The following is a 25,919-nucleotide window of genomic DNA, read 5'->3' as shown; positions in this document are numbered from 1 at the left end:
AACTGTGCACGTAATGGAGCTGACACTGCAGCCAATACTAGCAGAAATGCTTATTGACATCCAAAATGGGGCGTTTTTATGCTGCTATTTATGTGTGTTGAATGGAACCGGGGGCCCAAGCCAGGTGGTCTCGTATTAACAAGTAGTCAGGGGGGGCTAATGAATGCCACAGATAGTCACTCACCCCGCCAATTTCCTGCTTCAACAGAGCGTGTAACTGAAGTCAAGACTGACATTTTCGTGACTAGTATCGGGCCAGTTTCGGACCATGACATGGTAAGTTGTTTTTTTTCTCTCGCCTGCGTAAATGTCACCAGTTTCCCCTTTCTCCACTCTATCCACATCCTCTTCATTGCCAATTGGGGACCCGGGAGTGGTCTCCTAGCCTTAAGCGAGATGCCTTCATGCCATGAGTCATTTCACTAAATCGTGCTGTATTAATAAAATTGTCTCGCGTGATATGTATTCGCTTGCCCACAGTAACTAATCCTACTCGGCATAAATGCCAACCCCCCCAAACCGTCGCCCCCCCGCCCCGCCCCCCAACTATCCCCCAACACACACACACACACACACAGACCCCTGCATGCACCGATCGTGATCACTAATGTTCACTGTGCAATTTGTTAGCTAACAGGAGTCAAAACATTGTTGAAGTGACTTCACACCAAACTCAAGATCAGCTTAACAGGGTCTCCGGTGACTTTAGTAGGAAATCATACAAAATCGATAACCACTATATTCCGATTGAACGGGAGGATTTACAAGTCACATGAACATGCCAAACAAGCAAACAAATGCCACAATAACGCAATACTGCACACAAAAAAGAAAAATCTTTTTTTTTTTCCAACATATGAGAGCAAATGTTAATCAAGTGCAGCATTTCAAATCACAACCAATATTTTTCATTTCTGTAGCCCACAGATCCTTACAACCAATTAACCTCACCCAAATTCTCCTTTTGTACACGTCTGTTGTGATCATGTACAAGTGCGTGCATTTCTTCTGACATCGTTCTTAATTGCACCGGCTGTCATGCAGGCCAGAAGGAACATCGGAGCAACATTTCCTCACGGTTTCCTTCATCCGCTACCTTGAATCTCGGTCTCAATTCTTAGTAATTACCTCACTGAGGCCGCACGGGGTTCAGGCGGCCCTATAATTTTAACAGGCTCACTTTACTATGCGGAGTAGCTATGTACAACCATTAAAATCCGCTCTCAGCTACAGTCACGAGCTGCTTCCATATCTGGTCGGGCACTTCCATTTTTGTGTCGATTTGATAATTGGCTTTCGCGTGATCAGTTTCAAACCTAGAAATGTACCCGATGGCCAAAAGCTGAATAATCCTGAATTCGTCAAGCGCTGTATTCCACCAGACACATAGCTCTAATTAAGGAAAACTAAAGAAAAAAAACCAACATTTTCATGAAAGAAACATGAATGATTAGAATCCAACCATGCAGTCATTCTCTTCTAAACCCAACAAGGCAAAGCACCTCCATACACTGCATCTTGGGCTAAAGCCGTTAACATGAAGAGACAGCTACCAGCAGGGAAAGTAGGCCGAGGCTGCCGTATGAAAGAGAGTCAGAGAGCTTGTCAGAGGCTAAAGAGGAAAAAAAAAAAAGGTGTATTCTTTTCTACTCCATGAAGGTAGAATTATACAGGGACCGGTTTCAACACTGTGGCCTTTCATCCCATTCCAGGAGTACACCATTGATGTATTCTTCAGACAGAGCTGGAAGGATGAGAGGCTAAAGTTCAAGGGTCCCATGGCCGTGCTGCGTCTCAACAACCTGATGGCCAGCAAGATCTGGACGCCGGACACGTTCTTTCATAACGGCAAGAAGTCTGTGGCTCACAATATGACCATGCCCAACAAACTGCTGCGCATCACAGAGGAAGGAACGCTGCTCTACACCATGAGGTATGCTGACATATTAGACAAGTGCAACCGTCAAATGTTGTCCGTGTGTTTCATTTACGAAACCGAATGAGGTAGAAACATATTGGATCTGCTGCTATCACCTGTGACTGATGTGGTCACTGGTGATTGCAGGATTTCCGTTAGACTTTTTGGTTTTATTTAGGAGCGTTTTGAGGTCTGCCTGGTGTTCTATTTGATACGCCCAATCCCTTCCCACCCAAAAAAGTTACACTGAAAAACATTTTGGAATTGACTAAATTTTGGATCCAGATCATTTTTAAGTAGATGTATTGTCTACTTTAAAAATGTATCTGGATCCATATGATTTTATTTCATGCAACCAGTTGATGAAATACAATCTAATAAATTCAACATACCAATAGTTTTCAATGTATGGGACAAAAAAACTATGTTTTCATAAAAAAAAAAAAAAAAACCACACTTCAACCTCAAAAAATTGGATTTATGGGCATTTAGCCTTTTTTTTTCCTCCATAGATGTTCACTTCAGAGAAAAAGCTTTTCGCTCAACCACGGCCCTAATGAGCACTAGCACCATACAAAATGGAAGGATTTATAATATTGTTCGATAAAGTTAAGTTAAACTACTTTTTGACATTTAGGCTGGTTGAGATTATTTGTATTTTACTTTTGGCATTATTAAACACAATGCTCATAAAATGCAGAGCCGATGTTCATGGTTGGAAACATTTCAGCAAATGGTTGGCTTTGCAGTGTTACGAGGATTAAAACATTAAACAGCATGGAGTTAAATAAAGGAGACAATTTAAAAAATGAATAACGGCAATTTCATACGCTCTGGTACAATTAATGCACAGTAATTAAAAAAATTGTAAAAAAAACATTTTTTGTGATTTACTACAAAATTGAAGTGAGGGGGAAAATATTAATCAAAAAATAAAAAATACGCTGAGTGCATAGCATGAGTTGCTGAAAACTTCCAAATTAAATGCACTGCATTTATTGCGGTGGTGCGCTAGGCAAGGATTGCAGGACATTTATTTCAAATGTTTTCTGGCGGCGGGGGAGGAGGATCCCGTGTTGCTGTCACAGATGAGCGAGATGAGGGGACGGATGGAAGATTAGTGTGTCACGGCTGGCCTGACATGCTGTTTTTCCTGCAAGCTGTCAGAATAGCGAAGCTCAGAGAATAAAAAAAACAAAACAAAACAACCTTTCTGTGGTTCTGAGGAAGCGAAGCAGTTTAACAGCGTTTACCTCCGATAGACTGGAAATAAACAAAAACAGTACACCACATGTTCCTGTTTGCACACTGCTTTTTTTAATCGTCTTCTCATGTCTGTGTGATGGCTTTAGGCTGACTGTGAGAGCTGAATGCCCCATGCACCTTGAAGACTTCCCAATGGACGCCCATGCCTGCCCACTCAAGTTTGGCAGCTGTAAGTGTTCTCTGGAGACTCCACATCTACATACACATGGGCTGTTTTATGAGAATTAAGAAGAATCTGTCAGAAAAGTGATTCACTGCAATGTACTGTGTACTGTGCAAACCTACTAGACTAAGGGAGGATTTGTTTAGTTCATTAACTGATTTCCACAAAACTGTCAAGATGTGACCACAAGCCATGGAAGAACTCATTCAGTTTTAGTGAAAAATCAGATACAAATGCGGATTGTTCGTACGTAACCCGATTATTTAAAAGCTGCTGAGCAATTTCTATTCAATTTGGTTAAGTTGGGACCGTTGGCCAAACAGGAACCCGATTTTGGTAAGAATTAGATTTAATCAATTTCCACAAATGTGATGAGACAGGTGACAAATTACATCACCGACTTTCAGGGTTAACTGATTGATCACGAAATGATCTCAAACAGAAGTTTAAGATGTATTTACAATGGTATAAAAATTGATTCTACTCCAAAGTAGGATTGCAGGGAGCCTTGGTGGAGCCCAGTGCTCTACTGAGCTCCATTCTGGTTTATTAATGAGCTTAATGGAAATAATCGCTTCATGAGTTTCGGGAGCAAAATATTGAATTTTCCGACAAGATTATCCAGCATGTATTTGGACAGTGTTTCGGTAAGACCAGGGTATAAAAGGTTTTGCTGGCACCTGATAGAGTGTGATGTTTCTGGCTCGGGTAACTGGCAACCAATTCACTGAGTTTGTCAGTCTTTTGTCCGTCAACTGGAATATCTACAAAAAATGGAACACTTCAACATTTCTGGTGAAGTAGCCATATTGTCTTTGGTGGGAGGATCCAGTGGGGGTGGTCACATGGGAGCGCTGTGCTGAAAGGGATTACTGGTAACGACTGGCCAGTTTTGCATGATGACAAATTGGTCACCAGACATGCGAACACGACCCAAGGGAAACTCCCACCAGAGGCATAAGCTCCTTTCTTACTGCCTATCAAAGCTCGATTTTTTACCAACCAGGAAACAAGATAGCTAAGAATGTAGTATCAGAGGAATACGAAAGGTGGGGGTCAATCCCTATAAGAGAATAGCAGAGAGCCCACTATTTCATTTCCTAGGTCACACCAGACACTGATTCTGTCGTTGTCACGCATCGCTACGTGCTTGTCTGATTTCAAGATGCTGTGTGAAAAGGCATGTCACGCCAATATCCAACTTCAAAAGTTTTTTTTTTTTTTAAAAGGCACAGGCTGATAAATATCGGGTGTTTTAAGCAGTTCGGAAGCGCCAGCTTTGTGGAAACTGCCTTTGATAAAGGCTATAAATATAGGGACTCTCCTCCCCAAATTTAGAACAGAAAAACCCTTTTGGATTAAAAATGAAATCCACGAAGAAGTCGCCGTTTGCTCTGCTTCTTTTCAGCTTGTCTGGGTGACCTACTTGACTGGAAATCTCCACGAACGTCATTTAGGATAGACTCCAGCTCATGCCTTGACCTTGAGCTGGATAAGAAAATGGATAGATGATGAATCATGATCTCACGTTGCCCATACACTCACACTCTATCCGACTGGAAGCGTGAGCGATAAGGGACGGCAACATGATAGCAGATGTTCTCCCAGAGGAAGTGTCCGCCAAGGCCCCTCCGGTCTCCTTTGACCCTGCCAGACCAGGCAAGTCCCTGCCAGACACTGGCAGGCAAGCAACGTGCGGACCTGTGTTTATCCAAGGCAGCGCTCTTTGAAAAATTTCCAGAGCAACTCACCAGCTGCTCACAGCTCACAGCTATACAGGCCTGCCTGCACCTTGCGATGGGCTTCAAGACGGCGTACGAAGCGCTAGAACGCTGCCGGTTTGAGACCAGAATAGCCAATGAGAGACCGGCAGCACGCTTCTGTTGCTATTTGTCAGACAGCTGTGCAACACGAACGAGAGGACCCGTCCTCGGCCGACACCCGTTCACCCACCAACCCCCACCTCCTCTTTAAATTGAATCCACTCTCTAAATATTTCAGTGTTTAGCTCTTTGCCTTCTGCTGCAGTCTGCAGCGGGACCATCCTTTCCTCAGCAGTGGTCGAGCCACACTGCAGTTTTGACAGGTTGGCTGGCCGTAGGCAAGAAAACACTGACTTTGCGCTTTTAAGGTCACGCCGTCCTGTTGGGATGGTGCGTGTTTGTGTTCCTTATAAAGTTGGAAGATGACATGATGTGACGTGGAAACGAATGACAAAAAAATGTGAATTAAACAGATTACAGAATACAGATTCCCTTTTTTTCTCTTGTCTACAATTAGATGCTTACACTCGAGCAGAAGTGGTGTACGTTTGGACCAAAGGAGCCGACCAGTCTGTGGTTGTGGCAGATGATGGTTCAAGGTTAAACCAGTATGACCTCATGGGACAGAGTGTGGATTCTGGAGTGGTGCAATCAAGCACAGGTATGGTACCTGCTTCTTGCTGCAACACGATATGGCTGCATTCAAACATCATTTCATCCGGTTAAAATTTCACATTGTAACAGTAGCACAATAAAAAATCCCAAATGCAGGCGTTAGCGTTTAGGTTTTGGCAAATGGGATTTTTCTTCTTTTGTTTACAGGGCAACTGTGAGCATGATGTGATAAAATGACTTATTATGTTTAAAAGTGAGCAATTTTTCATTGTCTTTCTCTGACATGGGAGCATCTGTCTTAATTATTTGACATTTCTGCACAAACAGTGGTTTAGGGTGTACTTAAAATGAAACAATTTGACGTCTTAGTCATTGTCAGAAGCATCCATTTGTCAATTTGCAGACATGACAGGTCATGCCCTAGATTTGGAATTTTCCTACAGGCCATTGCGTTCCGTTTTCTACCGACTCCTTTTTGGTCCATTGATACCGGCAAACAGTTACCGCTCAAAAGGGGTGACCTGTTTGCGGCAAAGCTAGGTTGGCTGGATGGAGGGATTGGGACCGCACACCCCTAAACTGTCTTTTGTGCCAGTTTTTCTTCTACCACAATTTTCAGTAATTGCTTCATTTTCATAGCTCAACTACAGTATTTGTAATTTTCAGCTCATTGTCTTTTTCTTATTTGAACAGAAAAATCATTTTCTTTTATTTTTTTCTACATATTACAGAAGACATAACAGAGGTGGAACACTACCTGAAAGTAACAGGGGAGTGGGAAAGCAGGGCCTGGGTGTTAAGTTTCACACCTGAGACTCTTTTACTGAAACAAATTGTCACAGGAACTGACATCACCAACCATGTAATTATCTGAACGCACAATGCCGCAAGAGCTGAGTAAGCGATATAAAGCTACAACTCGTCCATGCGCCAATGTGAGGAAAACACATTGAGATCGTCCTTGACATTTTCATGTCCGCTCCGCAGGCGAATACGTTGTGATGACAACCCACTTCCACCTGAAGAGGAAAATTGGCTACTTTGTGATCCAGACATATTTGCCCTGCATCATGACAGTCATCCTCTCACAGGTGTCCTTCTGGCTCAACAGAGAGTCCGTCCCTGCTAGGACTGTCTTTGGTGAGTCCTTTTGTCTCTCTTTTTTTTGGGGTAAATTTTGCATTCATTCAACCATGAGTAGGACCAAACTCTAAAATGATTGCGAAAAAAATAATGATCAGATGAGCAAGCTGATCACAAATGGCTTATGCGTGGCGACTTCCTGGAGTCTCTGCTGGTTGCCTGGCAACTCACTTCTATCGATTTTCCTCATCTGACTCTCTGCACCGAAGCTAATCAACATATTCCCGGCATATCACACATGTCCCCAAACTATTCCCTTCGAGCATACGTGACATCTTTAAGCTTATCTTTGAATTGCTTATTAAAGCCACAATGCGACAAGATATTTCTATTCTATTCTTATTCTGCTCCAATGAGGGCGAATGTGCTTTCATCAGTCGGTGCTGCAGTGAAATTTCAGGCAGAGAGCTCAGTGGTGTTTAAGCTTTCAATGTGTGTTTGTGCCTCCTTAGGTGTGTGTGTGTGTGTGTGTGTGCGTGTAGTCGTTAGTATGTGTGTATCTGTCTATCACACTCAGTTACATAACACTGGCCAAAAGGAAAGCTCTTGCTTGCTAGTCTGCAGCATGCTCTGTAGCACAGCAGCAGGCGGAATGTCCTTGAGTTACCTCACGCGACACTTTTTTTTCCCCTCTGCTTTTTTTCTGTCTTTCTTTCGATTTCTCTCTCTCTCTCGCTCTCACTCTCACGGGTGTCAGTGTTTCCCTTGGCCCACTTTCACTGAAACATTTACACAGGCATCTGATTTTGCGTCTCCTTTGCAACTCTAAAGCTCTATTTATTTATTATTTTTTTTGCCTCGTGTGTCCTGTCCAACGGTCAGGTGTGCGTATGAGAGTGTGTCACAGCTACCTGCATCGCTCGTCACGTGTGTTGAGGAGAAAACGAGGATGGCCCAGATTGGATTTGAACATCCAAATGATCTAGGTCATGTGTGTGTTCGGCATGCAATCGCTGCTGGTTTTTGCGCAGCGATAGCAAATGGAGGCAACGCAGCATTTGTCATTCAAGTAATTAATATGTATTTTTCTGACACGGCCAAATAATGAACGCAATGCTCAAAGAAGTCAGTGGAGAAATAAATGAATCATTAAAAAGGCAATTGGATCCCTTTTGTTGGAATGAAAATGAAATGTAAGATTCTACCTGAAATGCGGACTTGGTGCACGCAAAGTCTTAATGCACAGCAAGTCATTTTAATCCTGATCCGTGTTGGTCAACTTGATACGCTCGGTCAACGCAGGTCAATGCTTTATTAACATCTTGCATTAAATTAGCATCCATAAAATGACATTCGCACAGCTGAAAGTGTGAATATTCATCTATTCATCCACAAGGAAACTGCGGAGAAACAAAAGTACCCATAAGAAATTCTAAAAGAAAATACACGGTAATTTAAGGTCATTCTAAACTGGATGGGCATCAGATCAAAAAGGTTGCATCCTGATAAGATATTGCATAAAATCAAACTTCACCAACCATTCTAAGTGCTCTACATGTGTATTTTTAATTTGCATTTGTGTAATTTGCATGGCTATTTTGCATTAATCATGTAAACATGAAAAGAGAACTACAAGTACTTTCTCGTAACCCTGGTATGAATGTCATAGCCTTCTTGTTAACGGCCAAGAGAGGCAGCCGGTTCGCTCTGGTAAAAGATGAAAACGATTGAAAAATGAATGGAGGGCTCACATGCATTTGGTCATTGATTAAGATTTCAAAAGCATTAAGTTTTTATGCCACTGACGAGTGCGCTTCCTCCGCCTTCGCATAGCAACTTTTAAATCTCAATTCTAGTTTTGCCAACAGCTGTTCTTATACATCACAATTCATTTGATTGACCCCATTTTTTTTTTCACTGAGATATGTAGAGCAAGTTGCACATTACTCGCTTTGGTACACAACATTGTTATTCAAAGCATGCGCTGCCTTTGTTTTATGCAATATATGAAAGCATGCACCACTGTTAAGATTAATTTGTGCACTAGGATCAGACGTGTCCGACACGGGTGCATCAAGCCTCATTAACGTGAGCAAATGCAGCGGGGAAAACATGGTTTAAATCATGTGACGTGACGAGAAAGCGCGGGCTCACTAAATCAAGTCTAAGGCAATTACCAAACAAAGCAGTAGGTATTTATTTATTTATTTTTTTCCTCTTTTGGACATGTTTGGATGTTTTTCGTTTGCACCAAAGTACAGCAGAATAGAAGGGCCCAATTTAGTATACACCGAGTCAGAATTGAGCTTTCACAGTTGTCTCTCAGCTCTTCATGTGCAATTGGCACCGTGATTATCCATTCTCCCAAGATGCTTTTTAATGAACACAAAGGGGACCGAAGACTGAACCCTGGGGGACACCTCTTAAGAACACACAAAACATTTGCCTTTATAAACTTGGTTGGACTTGTTTTTGTTTGAAAATGTCCCTTAACGAGGACACTCTTGTAAATAAGATTTTGAATCTCAAATAGGTTTACTTGAATTAATCATTTCAAATAGAAATCATGATACCTGTAACACTGCAGCCACAGATATATTTTTAAAAATGAGATTCCCTCGGCCATGGGTGGGCAAACCTTTTGATTGGTGGGCCACAATGGGTTCTAAAATTTGACAGAGGATCCCCTCTGCACCAGGACCAGGAGCTGATGGATGGAGTGTTTTGGTAACTCACCTCATCAGAGAAAAAAAAATGCATTTAATTTGAAATGAAAATGAACAAAAGCATAACAACATAATATCTCTCTTTGACAAGCCACAATATTTAGAAAATAAAACATTATCATGGTTTATTCATTTAATTTTTTTCAAATTTGGCGGGCCGGATTAAAACGTTTAATGTGGCCTTAGTCTGCCCTGGGCTAAAAAAGAAAGACAATGTGAATTGTCATGCTTGGATTATTGCTTGTCTGTTTGTTTATTAGCAGGATTATTACAACATTTGGCTCAGAACAAAAACGAATCAGCACTGAGTAATATTTAAGCAGACAAACAGCACATGTGACTCTTTTTCACATTTTCCACTGTTGTAATTTTTTTTTTTTTTTGCCATCGCTGTGGAAGACTAAATACTACTCTATATCACCTCATCCATAGAGAGCTTTAGTTTGGTAACAAAGAACGGACTGTGCCGCCAGTGAGTGGTATAGTGTCCTACTTCTCACTGTTCTTTTGACCTCATCCCACATTTTGGTTGTCATGTTTAATTGGTGACACACTCAGTCAAATCACTGTCAGTGGCAAATATTTGCCCAGAACCAGCGATGCACAGAGCAGGAGTGAGCGCAGCCATTTTTCTCTGAAGGTCCATTCTCAGCCACAGAGATTTGTTCGGTGTGGCTGCGATCCAGTAGCTGAGTGGGGATTAACTGAATGCTGTCATTTCAAGGGTACGCAATCAAGTGCTCAGGTAGTGGGGGAGCAAATATCAGTTAGATCATTATTTAACAAGCAGGACTGAAGCGGTGCATCACAGTTTGTGCACAGAATGCAGGTAACGGTTTTACGTTGAAAATGGTCACAGTGCTTAGGACTGTCGTTAAAATTTCGCCAAGGACTGAAAATGGAAACTCATTCTTTCACCGGTTAGGCCATGGTTTATTTTAAAGGTAAGGTATGCCTGAACGGCCTTAATAATGACAATAGTGTCTGGTCATAATGAGACCTAATGGATCTCTATTTATGGCTCAAACCATAAAGAATATAGCATCACTTTTGCTTTGCCTGTGAAAAGTCTATTTAAAACAGTCCTTTGCAATTATTTTCTGTTACTACTAAAATAAAAACATAAAAACTTTACCTGAGCAGGTTACAAATGTATTGACCAAGTTTGGTCATTATTTTTCTGTCAACAAATTGATGAAACTGAAACAACTAGTAAATTAACTACACTCTATGTGTGCTTCCATCTATTTGTATTTTATTTAATTTTTTTGATTTATTTGTATTTATTTATTTTGTTATCTATTTGTATTTTAGAATGTATTAGGAAATCCACAATTTTGCTGGTAAATCTCTATGCTCATGCATTCATGCCGGGAACAAAGAAAGCAATGGGTGATTTATTTATTTTTTAATTTGCAGTTTCTTCAGTTTGCGTGTGTAAATCTGTTCGACAGCAGCCCCGTAGATAAGAAACCCAACTTTCTCAAGCTTTGCAAGGTTGTGACAGAAACTATTTAAACGGGCGGACGTTATCAGTTCCACATTTGATTCTTTGCCTGCCTGTAGTCAAACTTGTCCTTGCCTGAAGCAGCTGTAAACTACTCGCATAAACCTTGTCATTTATCACCTTAAACCTCAAATTTACCTGGTCGCCCAATCTAGAACTTTCTGTAGACTAATAAAAAAAAGAAAATTGCAGTTTTTTTTCTAAAAAAAAAGATAACGTTTGTGAATATGGCCGCGCTTGTCAAGAAGGTGAAAATAGTTTGAGTCTGAAATTGATGTCATGCCCTTGGGATTTATGGAAAGCCTCGCAGGGGGAAAACGTCAACAAACCTTGTAAAATACACGGTATATATGGTATAAATCAATCTTAAGTGTGTGATCAAGTGAAAAAAAAAACAATTGAATAGAGTTACAATACGACTAATAATCGTGTAATTTAGAATTCTGCTCATCAAAATAGTCCTTTCAAATAGATTCCGACAAGCCATGTCTAGACTTCGACTATTATCAACATACAGTCCATATACATGCACAGATACCCCCAAATAATTGTAAAATTCTAATTGCGTTATTGGCCAAGTATTTAAAATGCAAGGAATTTTGACACACAAGTACACACATGTAGGGTGTTGAACCTAAAATAATCAATCCACTAATACGGTCACACAGGGATGTGCAAAAATTGCTGGTAATTGATCATCATTTGCATTGTAAAAATGAAATAAAATTAATTGAAATAAAGGATTGTGCACCTTTAGCAATGATGACTCCAAGTTGTATTATTAGATGTAATGCAACCTTATTTGGTTTTCATTATAATCAGCATTCTGATTCTGATTTCAACGGCAGGCGTACATGTGGGACAAGGATAGCTAAATCTGCTAATTGCGTGACATATCTTCATTTTAATTTGAGAAAGAAGGAGAAGAATGAAATAACAATCTGGAGGTCTGTGATGTCTTTAAGAGAGGGCACTCACTAAATATTTAATAGAACTTTTTTTTTTTACTTGAGACCCCACACTTCAAGATGACAAATAAAATTCTAGGATAACTGTTAGCGAATCTGGTCACTCTTTAATAGTTGCAAACACAACCAGTTGCACCTCTGGCAATAGTGGTCAGCCGCAATCATTTTCCAAGCAAATCGAGACGGAAAACAACAAACAGCTCAAGAATAAAAAATCATCTTCTGCAGGGTAAAAAAAAAAAAGATAAACATCCCTGGCTACTGTGAAACATTCTAAGCAGTATTTCAATGCAACTCTCTATAATTTATGTAACAAAAACAAAAATGACAGTTGCTTCCCTGATTGTCTTCACTTCCTCGAATAAGACAATGGAGGAGTGTGTTTCCATGGCAACAGAACTCGTCAAACAGTCAAATATATATGACTGGCTTTTTTTTTTTTTTTTACGAGGACTTGTGTAATACCCAGGGGTGCTGCATGCATCCTCCCCCACAAAAATTAAATGATTTACTGTGTAAACGGAGGGATTGACAACATTCCGCGGACACCTACTGATGCATGCACCTGACTTCTTCCAATGCACCTCGGCGAACATCCTCATATGCATACACAGCAGGCCCTCATCCACCTCCACCCGGCACATGCCTTCGTCCCCAAGTCCACTCATGTCCAAGTTTAAACACATTACCCATCCATCTATTTAATGTGTGCGGAAACAATAGATGAGTGGTGGCGCTGTGTTGTACCTGGCAAGACCATTAGCACACATGATTGCTGGCAAAGGAGCTTAGCGCTGGATGCGCGCCAGCGGAAAATGCTTTGGCACTCTCGCTTCATGAGCTCTGGCACCACAGTGACTCTTAAGAAATTGTGACAAAGCAAGCTGGTGCTTTCACTCACATTGCACCTGTATTACAAGTCAAATATGTTTTTCATGAAACATTAGGGAGAGTGTGGATCCAGGATTATTCATCCAACCATCCATGTTTCTATAGCATTTGTCCTCATTAGGAACACAGGTGAGCTCAAGTTTATCCCAGCCAGCCACTCAGAGGCCACATAAACACTAACAACCATTAACACTCACATTCACACCTACTGTTTGCACAATTGAGCACAGAGATGGGCAACTGCCAGTGCTCTTTAAAAAAAAAAAATAAAATAATAATAATCATAAAATGTTTGTTAAAAACATGATAAACAGGGAAAAATTACAGAATAAACAAATGGGAAAAATCCAAATTATGAACAAATATTTGAAAGAAATGGGGGGAAATCCAAAAATATATGAATCTGCAAAAATGTAATTTGAAGTTGTAATATCACCAAACACCACTAGATGGCAAACATCTTACATGTCTTATACGGCATTATCAACAATGTGAGTAGGCCTAATATTTTTGGGGTGGATTTGGGATGATATGCGGGACAAACAGAACCTCAATAATATTTAATTTTGAGTGAGTGAGTTGATTTGAAGAAAAAAATTACAAAATGAGTTCCCTTCACTAAATGTTTTTTTGTCGTTGTTGTTCAATGTTTAATTTTTTAAAACCCGTTTGAAGACACATTTTTATTCTTTAGCCTTCGACTCAACATGAGACTGTCGCTGTTCTGCTATTATCTATTGTAAATGTGTTTGTGTTTTAATTTGTGTTCTAATTACCTGTTAATTCATATGACGGCATAAGGAAAGCGCCTTGATACAACTCCAGCTGTTGTGAAATGCGCAATATAAATAAAATTGTATTGTATTGTAAATTGTTGGATTCCCAGGGCCACACCCCCCTCTGCCCGTCTCTTCATAAGCCACTACTGCCAAGTCGAAAAATAAAATTACGTTATGCTCCATCTTCAACCACAAACAAATCAGTAAAAGTTACATTCTCCCTCGTTAGACAGTCGCCTTTGTTTGCCTACAACAGTTCCAATGGTAATTAGAAAAGAAAAGAGGGAAATAATTGTTCTGTCGCACATGACTGAAGGCCCTGAGGATGCGGAGGAAAAGCGGCAGAGTGCTGAGTTGGGAATTTTATTTATTTTTTTGTTGTTGTTTATTATTTTACTTGGGTGGCTCACTTTTTGAGTTTCATTAGCTTTAGGAATGAGTACCAAACACAAGAGTTCAAGTTTCTTGAGGGATACATATGGACATTTATCTTGACATTTTAATTAACGGTATATGACGAGAGCAGGACAATCGAGGCACCTGACTATTCCTTAGCAATTACTGCTCCTACCTAAAAAAAAAAAAATATAAAAAAAAAAAAGACCAAACATGAAATAAACACTTCCGAAACCTAAATAAATAATGTTGACCGAGTTATTCCCTTTTGATTCATAATGAACATGAGAAATGCATGACCATGCATCCGTGCACCAGCTATGCAAATGCCGCAAATCCATCAGAGGGGTCCTGTTTGGTTCTGGTTAAGTGACTAATCACTTATTTGGCTCTGACGAATGAGAACATCGTAATCACACTTTATGCTTCATGTCACAAGCAAAGCCAAAAGCATGTGAAAACGAGCATCGGAGGATGAGGGGCGCGTGATTCATCCGTTTGCCGCTTGTGTCGTCAGAATCGACGGAGATGAAAAATCCCCGAAATGCTTTCCAAACAAATATACTGTACATCAAACTGTTCTTCAGACAGATGCTTGGATCATGGTATTTTGTCGCAATGGGGCCACCGTAGCCTGCTGCTGTTAAACAGATTCATGAATTGTAAATATGGATTTTTTTTTTAAATGGCAATTATGGCAATTAAATGAGCAACAATGAATCTTGCTCCAATTAAAGTGGAACATCATTAATGCCAACGCTATTGCATTAGTTTAGAGAGGCATGAATGGACTGATAGCCTGCTATGTGCTCCTGAATATTACGGTAAGTAGATTTAATACAAAAATACATTTTATGTATAATAAAATGGATAGATTAAAATTATACTGATAACAGCAAATATCATCTAGTACTATTTATATTATATATATATATATATATATATATATATATATATATTTAAATGTGATGGATAGGCAATCCCTTTGTGTGCATGCCATGTAGCTTGTGTGCACACATACGTACGTTGCAACATGCGTATGGGAGGTGTTAGTATGTCATGTTTCATATTTCCCCCCTGTACAAGCCATCTGTTCAAATTGCGAGATGGCTTTCTGTTGAGGCTCATGTTATTTGGCGTGTAAACATCTGCAGTCAGTCGCCTATTCTGACTAGAACTGCCCTGACCCACTTCCTTTGATACTCCGTGCAGTTGTTAATGTATTCACTGACTGATTGGGCAGTGTTGGCAACATGCAGCAGCTATTATTTTCCATAGCTTTTGCATTTTTGTCTTATTTTTCTTCCGGTGTGTTTTGCATGGCTATGCAGGATGTCATTCCGCCAGCCTATTTTGCCTGCATACAATTCGTCAGCCGCAGGATCCCCGAGGATAACCGCATGTTGCGGCTGCGTCTGGGGAGATCTCCACCGTTGCGAGTCTATTAAAAGAACAAGCTGCACGACTGCACAGCTGCTCCGATAGAATAATACAAATGTATTACGAGCCCACGTGAAATAGAACACTCTATTAGAAAACCTACATGTACGACAGCTTTGGTAATAAATTATTTATATGCATCTATAGGTGTTAACCAGATCACGGTGTTAAAAGGAAGAACTTGTACAGTCCTCCATTTTAAACAATTCTGACATTTTGAGGTTACCGTCAGCACAAGAAGGCATGCTCGGTCATCACTCTACGTCGGGTTTTTTATTGGATGTACTGCACAATCCAGAGAAAGCACGCAATGCAGCGACTTGAACTTTGGAATTTTATATTTTACGCCTAAACATGGTCAAAGTATCGCAGGGGCATTTGACTTTGAACGTCAATCAAAAATGATGCGTTTTATGTGACATCTGATGTTACATTTTTGATGGTTGAATATGGACTTGTACAAACTCGTGGTTGTTCAACTTTATGCAGTTGATCAACAAAATGTTTTTTCAGAAGTTTTGTGAGTCTTTACAACATGGTGTCAAACGCAAGGCTCGTGGGCCAAATCTGGCCGGCAACATCATTTTCTGTGGCCCGTGATGGCAAGTCATGTGCGTAGACTTCATGATTCATGCAAATTGCCTTTACTTTTTACAACGCTGAGATATCGCAAGAGTCTTTTGTAAGCAATCCCTTGTTTGAAATAAATTACAAAATAGTTGAACATACTATGTAGTGGCTTCTGGATAAGGGGGGGAAGTCAACCCCACAAAAAAATCTTTGCAATAAAATGTTCTATGTGCCTTCACTCATCTAAACATTTTTATTAATAATGTTTGTTGAATATGAATTCAGCAGTAAAATCCACCCGTTTTTAGCCATATCGGAGGGCAGCTATTTTCTCACTTCTGTCGCCTGAAAATGACATCTCGGTTGCTTAGGGCTCAGGTAACAACCAATCACGGCTCACCTGGTTGTTGGAACTCTAAAAATGTTTAAGAAACTTCACATTGAAGAAACACGGCGAGGGCCACACATTTCCACGGCAACATTAAGATTCTCAAGAACCTGTTTCAATTAAATACAACACAGAAAGGAATGCTTTCTATAGTCCATCATCAGGAAACAGCAGTTGCACACAAGAGACTTAGGTCAGCAATAATCACCATAGTCCCATGACATTGGTTAGCAAAAGTGGGGTCAAATTTGTTTTAAACCGTGTCGTGTTTGAAAGGAGGCTCAATTTCTCTCTCATTGGATCAGCTCCAGCTCATGCACAATCCTAATGAGAACAAGCAATAGTCAAACAGATGGCTGGAAGGAAATTGAGCAATCATCGGACCTTATTAATTCAATGATTACCTGATGATTCATCCAAATATTACTCTCCATGTCAAACAATCAGTACTTCGTAATTAGTTCACGTTTAAGACTAAAATTCCACGATGTGATATTGACCACATGAAATTGCGTCTGTGTTGTGGTCCTACAGGAGTGACTACCGTCCTGACCATGACCACTCTCAGTATCAGCGCTAGGAATTCCCTCCCCAAAGTGGCCTACGCCACCGCTATGGATTGGTTCATCGCCGTGTGCTACGCCTTCGTCTTCTCGGCCCTCATTGAGTTCGCCACAGTCAACTACTTCACCAAGAGGGGTTACGCCTGGGATGGAAAAAGCGTGGTGCCAGAGAAGGTATTTGAGATATTACTTCCATTCTAAGCAGACTCTGAACGGACTGAATCACAGGGTGAGTCTGCGAGGTATTAATATGGCATCGTAAATGATCCCCATGTCTGGAATCTTAATGTCTATTCCGGCAAGATTTGTCATCAAGGTTAGGATTGCTTTTCAGAATGGTGTCAAATGTTTGAGTCCAGCAGAGAAAGGACGCATCAGAGTTCTTCATTTTTTAATTTTTTTATTTTTTTTTTTTTTATTTGCACACGGGGGCAGTTAGCACTTAACTGCTGTGGGAGCAGCAGCAGGCGGGGAAGCATTTACTTGTCATCTCATGGAAAATTCAATTTGTGTAACATGACGTGAACATTAATAGTTTAGTGTTCATCTCGTGCTTTCTGCTCCACTTGTCTGTGTGTGGCATTTAGCGACGCAACGCTGCTTCGGAGGATTTCTTTTTTTTTTTTCTTTCCTTTATATTTTCTACACAGGCTTATTGATTTGTATGAATCATTAGGTTGCCGATGACACAATTTCAGCAATGACTATTATTCATCTTCATAAAAGATTAACTGCACACTGCTTTCTCATATGGACAGTGCAGCGCGATACACTTTTTGTCTTCGCTCATGATTTTCCGTCTTTCGTAAAAACGGACATTTCAACAATGACAAAATAAATGTGTCATTTGAATTTAGGAGCATATAATATGATTAAAAAAAAAAGCCAAACAACAATTCATTCTGTAACACTGGTTGACTTCTAATTTGTTCTCATTATAAAACATTTTACGATTGGAAAATTGACGTTACGTTAGCATTGGTAATTTTATAAAGTGGCATTTTAACAATAAGAGTCATGGAGCTTCTTCTTTCATATTAGGCAGCTGGCTAAGCTGAAACTGTTTCTTTCCCAGCAACACTTCGAAACAGTAAACCATGCCTTCGTTACATCAAGGCTAGATTAAAGTAATGCACTTCACTTTGGAGTCAGCCAGTCCTCCCTCAAGCACCTATAACTGGTCCAAAATGCTGCTGCTTGTCTTTTAACTGGCGCTCGGAAGACGGATCACATAATCCCAATCTTAGCCTCTCTTCACTGGCTCCCAGTGCACTTTAGAGTTCGCTTTAAGATACTTCTGTTCGTCTTCAAATCCTTAAATGGCCTCGCCCCAGCGTACCTCTCAGAGCTCCACCACTCCTACCCACCAGCCCGCTGCTTCAGGTGTGCGGACCAAATGCTGCTGCAGGTGCAGAGGACTAGGCTAAGCCTCAGGGGGATCGCGCCTTTTCTGTTGCCGGTCCTTCCCTATTGAATGAGCTCCCACTAAATGTTAGGCAAGCCCCCTCCGTCCACTTTGAAGACACATTTTTATTCTTTAGCTTTCGACACAGCATGAGACTGTCTCTGTTCTGCTGTTCTTCTGGTATCTATTGTTTATGTGTTTTAATTTGTGTTCTAATTTCCCGCTAATTTATATTACACCATATGGAAAGTGCTTTGTTTCAGCTCCAGCTGTTGTGAAATGAGCTCTATAAATAAAATTGTATTGAATTGTATGCAGATGATGCAGAAAAGCAAAGAAAAAAAGAGCTAAACAGGTTCAAACTGTGACGCTCACAGACCTGGCATACACAATTGTCCGAGAGCTTCATTTTCAGTTCGACCTCCAAACAGATTTTCTCAAGAACTCGTGTAGTTGTTTCCGCCACCGCAAAGCGGCCGAATGCTGATCCCTCTTTTTTGTTTTTCTTTCCTCGTCAAACCAACTTAGCAAAAGAAGAAGAAGGAGTCCATGCTGAAAAAGAACAACACAACAGCATACCCGGCCGCCACTGCTACAGCCTTTGCTCCCAACATTGCCAGGGACCCAGGATTGGCCACCATTGCCAAAAGCGCCCCCCCACCACCAACTGAGCCCAAGGAGGAGCCCAAGCCCAAGCCCCCAGAGGCCAAGAAAACCTTTAACAGCGTGAGCAAGATAGACAGGATCGCCAGAATAGCCTTCCCTCTGCTCTTTGGAACCTTCAACTTGGTCTACTGGGCCACCTACTTGAATAAGAAGCCCAAACTGCAGGGGATGAATCCACACTAATCCATTGGTCGCTCCTTTTCAATTCTACCTATCTAACTTTCATTTTCTTTGGTATTCCTCAAAAGAAAAAGAAACGAAAATGTGTTTCTTTTCAGACAAACATGATGTCCATGCTGGTTTGAATTCCCAGTCGTTGCATTGCTTCTGTTTGTCTACATTTTGAAGATTTGGAGAAAACAGTGAACAAAAAAAAAAATAACTTAAAAAAAAAAAAAAAGACAGGAAGAGATACAGACTTTTAAAGGGTTGTTGTTCAGATGTTTGGTGATGCTTTTAAGAAAATGCTACCGTAAATATATAGCCGAGAGGAGAATGCTATTCTACAAGTACACAGAGCCCGATCTTGTCTTGGGCTTTTTCCTTTGTACATTGTATATTTTCTTATTTTGCAGGGTTCCAGTTCTAATCTTTGCTGCGGGAGTCTCTTGAGTTATCACCATTTGAGGAAGGGATAAATAAATAGAACAAATGTGGTTTCGATGAGGGAGTCAGTCCAACTATTTATTGCATCTGTTGCGCAGACCTTCTAACTAACTGCCCAACACGTTTGCAATGTTGCATCAAACGTTCATCTAAGTAACATCGGCTTGGCAAAGGACCGAAGTGACAAATACGTAATGCAAACTGTGCTGCCCATTGTTCGAAAACAACGAGCCACATTTCTCACAACATGTTTGTTGTAGTATTATTGTAGTCTTACCGTATTTCCGCAAATAGAGTCTGAGGCTTATCTACTTAACCGCTGATGAGGGAGGCGTCTTTTGATATTACACAATCTAATCGATAAATTCAAGTTCATGCGAAGTGGAAGTGGAGTTGAAAACAAAATGGACAGTTATGATGGAGAAATGCTGAGAAACTCAGGCTCAATTATGTGACCATGGATACACACACAACAACGTTGTGGAGCGATCACACTTCAAGTTTACCGGAACGCTAATTATTGATAAAGACGACGACGCCACGTCATTTTGGATCATCATAAAATACTGCGCAGGGAACTCGCTTAAGAAGCCACACTTGAATTAATCCGACATACTGTTTATGTGATTCAGTAAGTGCTGCTGTTTTGGTTCACCACAGAGTTAAAAACAATCTCAGCAGTTGACTTTTTAAAATCTCTTTGTCTATTATGAAGAGGCCACTATTTGAGGAAATATGTGATATTATACACATTGATTCTGTCTAATCAACGGCGTGTATCCCGCCCAACTTGTATTCTTTTTATTCGAAATACAACTTGAATATTTGGAGATACGTGCTCTGAAATGGATCATGTCAATATGAAGCGTACTGCCAAAATATTACATTTCAGTGGTTTGTGCCCAAATGCCCAACAATGGCAAAAAAAATTTATAGTTTTACTTTTCTTTTCATAACCTACATACTAGCTGTGAGAGCGAACAGTGTGGACGAGTCGCTTATCGTTAAACCCCACATTTTTCAAACCTGGCTCAAGTTTTGAAGCGCAATGAATCATTTATTGAATACAAATCAAGCAAGTAACAAAATAATGTCACATGCCAAATAGCTAGTTTCGGAAAAAAGAAAAAAAATTCTGGGAATACATTTATACTATCCATAAATCACTTTGTCCAAAACAATAAATAAGTCTATATTTCTTGTCCTTTCTCGCTAAACGGACCATTCAAGAAAAAACAAAAAAAAGTTAATTTAACTTGAAATGTGGCCAGGGTACAAAACATGTTGGGCTAGGTTGAATATTTTTTCCTATGTCACTGTGGCTATGAAGAGCTTAAAAGACTTTCACCATTGCTCAGCCTGGTCGGCAGTTTGCATCCATCGTCCTGTTAAAGAATGCATTATCTTATTAGTGTATCAATGGTAATCATAGCTAGCGTACTCCTATTGGCCCACAGTTGTCCGATTTTTATTACTTTAAAAGCTCGGGCCCTGAAGCGCCCAATTGGTCCCACACAAATCAAACCCTGTTTCTGTCTCGTTTACATTTTTAATTTTTTTTTTTTAATTTTAAGTGAAGTCATGATAAACAGCAGACATGTTTATGCATGGGCAGGACATCCTGAAAACAACATCGCATCAACTGCAGGCGTTCATTTCTTTGTTAAAAAGACTTCCATTAGCCGTTCTTGAAAATAAGTTGGGGTTTTCTGCAATAGCAATAAAACACGTCTCAGCGGACACACCGTTCATTTAGATCCCAAAATAGTGGAAGGAAAACAATCATCTCTGCGTAGAAATGAAAATGATAACGTATTTTCTTTGTCAGTCTTTGTAAATATTCTCAGATGTTAGAGATGTCAATATTACATTGGGGTAACTAAAGGGTATGTTTAAAGTATACTTGGAGGAGTCATTTTGCATTCTATGACACACATTAGATTTTTATTTATTAATTTTTTTTTGCTGAGTTTGTGTATGAATCTCACTTTTTGTTTTGGTTCGCACAGATGTAAAAACTGTGTAAAAAGTGAAGAGTCCGAATGTAATGAATTGATTTCGAACCTGAGTTCCGTTTTAATTATGTACAATCATTATCTCCTGTTTTGGTTGGTATAAGGTGAAGGGGGAGGGGCTTGTTTGCCAAATATACAGATGAACGCAAAGCCAAGTTGGTAAAATTTAACGAGCGGCGAGGCACATTGCGGAGGAGAAGTGCCTTTTCCATATTTGAAGAGTCGGAGCTGAGATGATGGCTTTGCAGAATGATGGCACATGTTGCATTTTGTGACCCCAAAATCTTTTTTTCATAATTTTTTTTTCCAATAGTTTTTCTTTTTGTTTTGTTGAATTTTTTGGTTACGTCATTTGTGTTTTGAGCTGAAAGTTGTCAACACTCAGAAAGTACCAGCTACACTGCCTTCAGTATCACATGCCCTTTTCAATTGATTTGTTGCTGTTATGAGGGTGCGAGAGAGAGAGAGAGAGAGAGGCAGAAGATGACGTTGGGATGCAATGTCGGAATTTTACATATGCCCACATCGGCACAGAAGACTTGCCGAGTCGTTCTATGATAGTGATGGTAATGAATCTATTTTTGTAGAATGTCTTCTGGAAAAAAAACAACAAAAAATAACAACATAAAGGTGACTGGAAAGATTTTGCTTTTGTCTTGAACAGTGCTTGCGCTAGTTTTTGTTGTCGCTAATCCAAATACAAACTATTTCTCGGCCGCGCCCCGTCAAGGTTTTGGAACAGCCCAGTTTTAATTCTGTTAATGTAGCAATATAACTTAGCAAGGGCTTTTCTTAGGACCTCAACTTGAAACGTAGTGAGAGGATGATTGCCAGCGTAGCTTTACTTCAAGTCCTTCTTTCATTTGTATGCTACAATTTTTTTTTTTTTCATTTTTCGGTGTCCACACTGAGATGTAAAGCATTTGTCACCTACTATGACCATTTCTACCAATTTTAAATTGAATGAATTCAAAAATAATAAGTTCCATTTCCCATTATATATGATTTTTTTTATTGATTTTTTTTTCTCCACTTTTCATTGTAACACATTTTTTCATTCAGTACACCCTCCCTTTTTATATCGATTTATTTTATTTATTTGTACTATTTCCACAATTCAATCCCCAAATGGGAAACGTGTTTATTTTCCTATCAACGCATGGATGAGGTCACAATCGATATTGAGTGTTTCTGCTTTTCGTACTCTTTGCATTCTCACGATCATTCCTAATAGGCCACTCATAAGCGCAGGGGTGAAGGAAGTGCAAAGTTCAGGGTGAAGAGTTGTATACAGAGAGATATAAATAAACTATTGTATGTATGTTGATTATGATGAAGAAAATTCTATACATATATATATATAAATATATACATATGTAAAATACATGACGCATACAGTATTTGATGATATTATTGAAGATATTAGCTTAAACAATGATATTGTTTGTATTTTCAACCTATTGTTATGCATTTTGCACATTTAGATAAACAATAACGTTACTTGTATGTAGTCGGCATCGTGCTATGCAAGGACAGCTTTGAATCACCAGTCATCGACCTTGTCTCCATTGTGTTTCCGATTTACAAGCTTTTAGAGGGAGGAAAAAAAATAAAAAAGGAAGCTTAGCTTTTTTTTATATCAGCTGTGCACCCATTAGCTTTTTTTTTTTTTTTTTTTTATGAAACCATGGCTATACAGGGTGACATCAAAGAAAAACAGCGGATTATCTCTTTTGTTTGTGCTTTGGATTTGTCAGCGCTTGAAGAGAAAATGGCTTTCGTTGTTGATTGCACTTTTTCTCCAGGGTCGTGCAATACAATGGCGCAAGACACAAAAAAAATGAGCAGAACTGTAAGATCTTCCTTTTAACAAAAAAAAAAAAAGTTAGAGAGCTAAAATCTATTGGGATCAGACTGAAAAAACTTTAAGTAGAGACAAACGCAAGAGACAATATTCAATGCTACTTTCAAGGCAAGTCAGGTTTTGCTCCATTTTTATGCTGCGAAGAGAGAATGTGAAACATGAGGTACAGTGCAATCATGAGCTTCCGACTTTGACCTTCTCGTCTCACTCTTTTGCAGAGCTTTCATGTATATATCACATTTGTTACTTGTCATAATCCTTTGTTCGGTTGGTCTGTTTGATTTTCGGCCAATGACCATCAGCACTTGCTTTTCAACACCAGGTCTTTTTGTTCTTAATAGATATCTACTGGAGTTTGTTTTACTTGTGTTCTTATTTTCATTGAAAAACTAACAATGGGGGAAAAAAAAAAAGAAAAAAAAACATTTTCTAAAGCACAAACGATGTGGATATGAGGCGAGTATGGACGACGAAAGGACACTATTGACTCCACTGGGATGTGTTGTGGACTGGGATGTGATGGGTGTAGATGAAGTGGTGAAACCTCCTGTAAATGTTTTCGTTTGTTTCTTTTGGTTATGATATGGCCCTGTAGAATCTGATTCACTGCATTAGTCTTTAAATAAAAAGGAAATAAATAAGCCCCAGCTACTGCTGTCTTTTGTTCTGGACTGGTCTTGTAATTGGATCAGAAAAAGAAAAAAAATTAGCTTTGACATTCTACCCATCAGCAAAAACATTTCATGGCTTTGAGTTAATTAGTCATCGAACATGAACAAATCAGTGATGAGAATGGGGCCAAGACATACACCAGGGGTCACTCAAAACATTTTTGAACCCGAGAGCTACATCTTGGCAACTAATTAACATGAAGGGCTACGAGTGTGACAAGCACTTCGGAAATACGAATTGTGTACAAATGACTTTTAATAATGGAATCTGTTTAATATTAGCTCTTTCAAAACGGTCAAATATCTGAAAAAAAAAAAATCTATTTTTGTACACATTTCAAGCAATGGTAATGACGTTCAAACATCTCCCCAAATTAGGCGGAAAATTGGCCTATTTTTGCTGATTTCCCTCTCAGTTGTAATGTTTAATAAATATTATATATATATATATATATTATATATATATATATATATATATATATATATATATATATATATATATATATAATATTGAGCATTGGGATCTGCCTGTACTTCATGGCGTCATTGTTGTGTTGAGAGGAAAAATTAGGATATGTGTCCAAAATCATAATTAGAAATGGATGATATTCATTTAAATATTCCAATATCCGCAAGTGTTCATATTTTCTTGGGCACGACGTTGGTGACCCCTTACCTACGTTTGTTTTAATTGTATATTAACAGCGACTTCCTGGCATACAATTTTTTTTCAGTCAACTGTTTCAAATGAAGTCAGCCTCCTCCGGCTAACTTTGCACGCAAGGCTGACTACAGCAATAGTCACCAGTCAGTCACAGGGTAAACATAAAAACAAATAACTGTTCACACTCAGACTAAAAATGTAAACATATTAAATCAGAGATCTCCAAACTATGGCCTGTGGTACATCTGCGGTTCGCCATTGGTTTCTTAGCAGCCTGCATTAAATACAAAAATACAACTTTTTGTCTCTCTCCTCCAACACATCTGATTCAAATGATCATGATCATAATGCTGATGAGCCGATGGTTTGAACTTTGCTGAGTGTACAATTTTATTTGAACCGGCATCCAAATTAATCACGTTCATAATTGGCCCCTCCCCCCACAACACAGAACCAACTAGCCAGTTGCTCCTATATTTATCCGCGGTCTCGCTCTTCTGTTTCTGTCTATCATTAAAACATTGTACGAAATACGGATTTAATATTATAATCTGCATAAGGGTATTAAGTGGTTACCTACCGCAGTATAATTGGAATTTACACAGGAACAGTAATTGGATATTGCTACAATGAGAAGATATTCTTATTATTATTTCCTCTCCGACTCTGCTCTCCATTCTGTGCCTCATCCCTGTCTTGTCCTACCATGACGCCACGGAGCCGTGAGATTTCAGGTGCAGAGAAACGTGCGCTCCTTCCCGAGAAGCATGTGAGCTGCTGATCTTTGAGAGCATTATGTAATAAAACTGCTTCTTGCTGGCAGAACAGCACCAGAGGAGGTTTTTCTCTCACTCTTCCGGCCTTCTTCTTTTCCTTTTCAGCTTCTACTCCGTCACTTTTTCCCTCTCTACAAGCTCAATTTGGACTCAGGCACATAACAAGCAGGTATTGTAATCCCATATGGTCCTTGTTTACCAGCAACTTTCACTGAT

At 39.6% G+C, this 25,919-nt stretch overlaps 1 protein-coding gene across 5 annotated transcripts in view; it reads left to right on the top strand.

The window, feature by feature from the left end:
- Positions 1-24,234, top strand: part of gabra1 (gamma-aminobutyric acid type A receptor subunit alpha1) — a 39,396-nt gene extending 15,162 nt beyond the window's left edge. For all 5 annotated transcript variants that reach the window (XM_088280490.1, XM_088280491.1, XM_088280495.1 and 2 more), the window contains 7 exons: positions 209-276; positions 1,713-1,933; positions 3,271-3,353; positions 5,628-5,771; positions 6,713-6,865; positions 17,008-17,210; positions 18,970-24,234. In XM_088280490.1, the coding sequence (XP_088136616.1) occupies positions 209-276; positions 1,713-1,933; positions 3,271-3,353; positions 5,628-5,771; positions 6,713-6,865; positions 17,008-17,210; positions 18,970-19,290 (1,193 nt within the window). In that variant the 3' untranslated portion in view covers positions 19,291-24,234. The remainder of the gene's footprint in view (positions 1-208; positions 277-1,712; positions 1,934-3,270; positions 3,354-5,627; positions 5,772-6,712; positions 6,866-17,007; positions 17,211-18,969) is intronic.
- The last annotated feature ends 1,685 nt before the right edge of the window (positions 24,235-25,919 follow it).

The sequence above is a fragment of the Idiotropiscis lumnitzeri genome, chromosome 17 (genome assembly GCF_059441095.1).
Source record: "Idiotropiscis lumnitzeri isolate Australia: NSW breed Sydney's pygmy pipehorse chromosome 17, RoL_Ilum_1.0, whole genome shotgun sequence".
Taxonomy (NCBI): Eukaryota; Metazoa; Chordata; class Actinopteri; order Syngnathiformes; family Syngnathidae; genus Idiotropiscis; species Idiotropiscis lumnitzeri.
The sequence above is the reverse complement of the archived record's forward strand: the minus strand, read 5'-3'. Positions and strand labels throughout refer to the sequence as shown.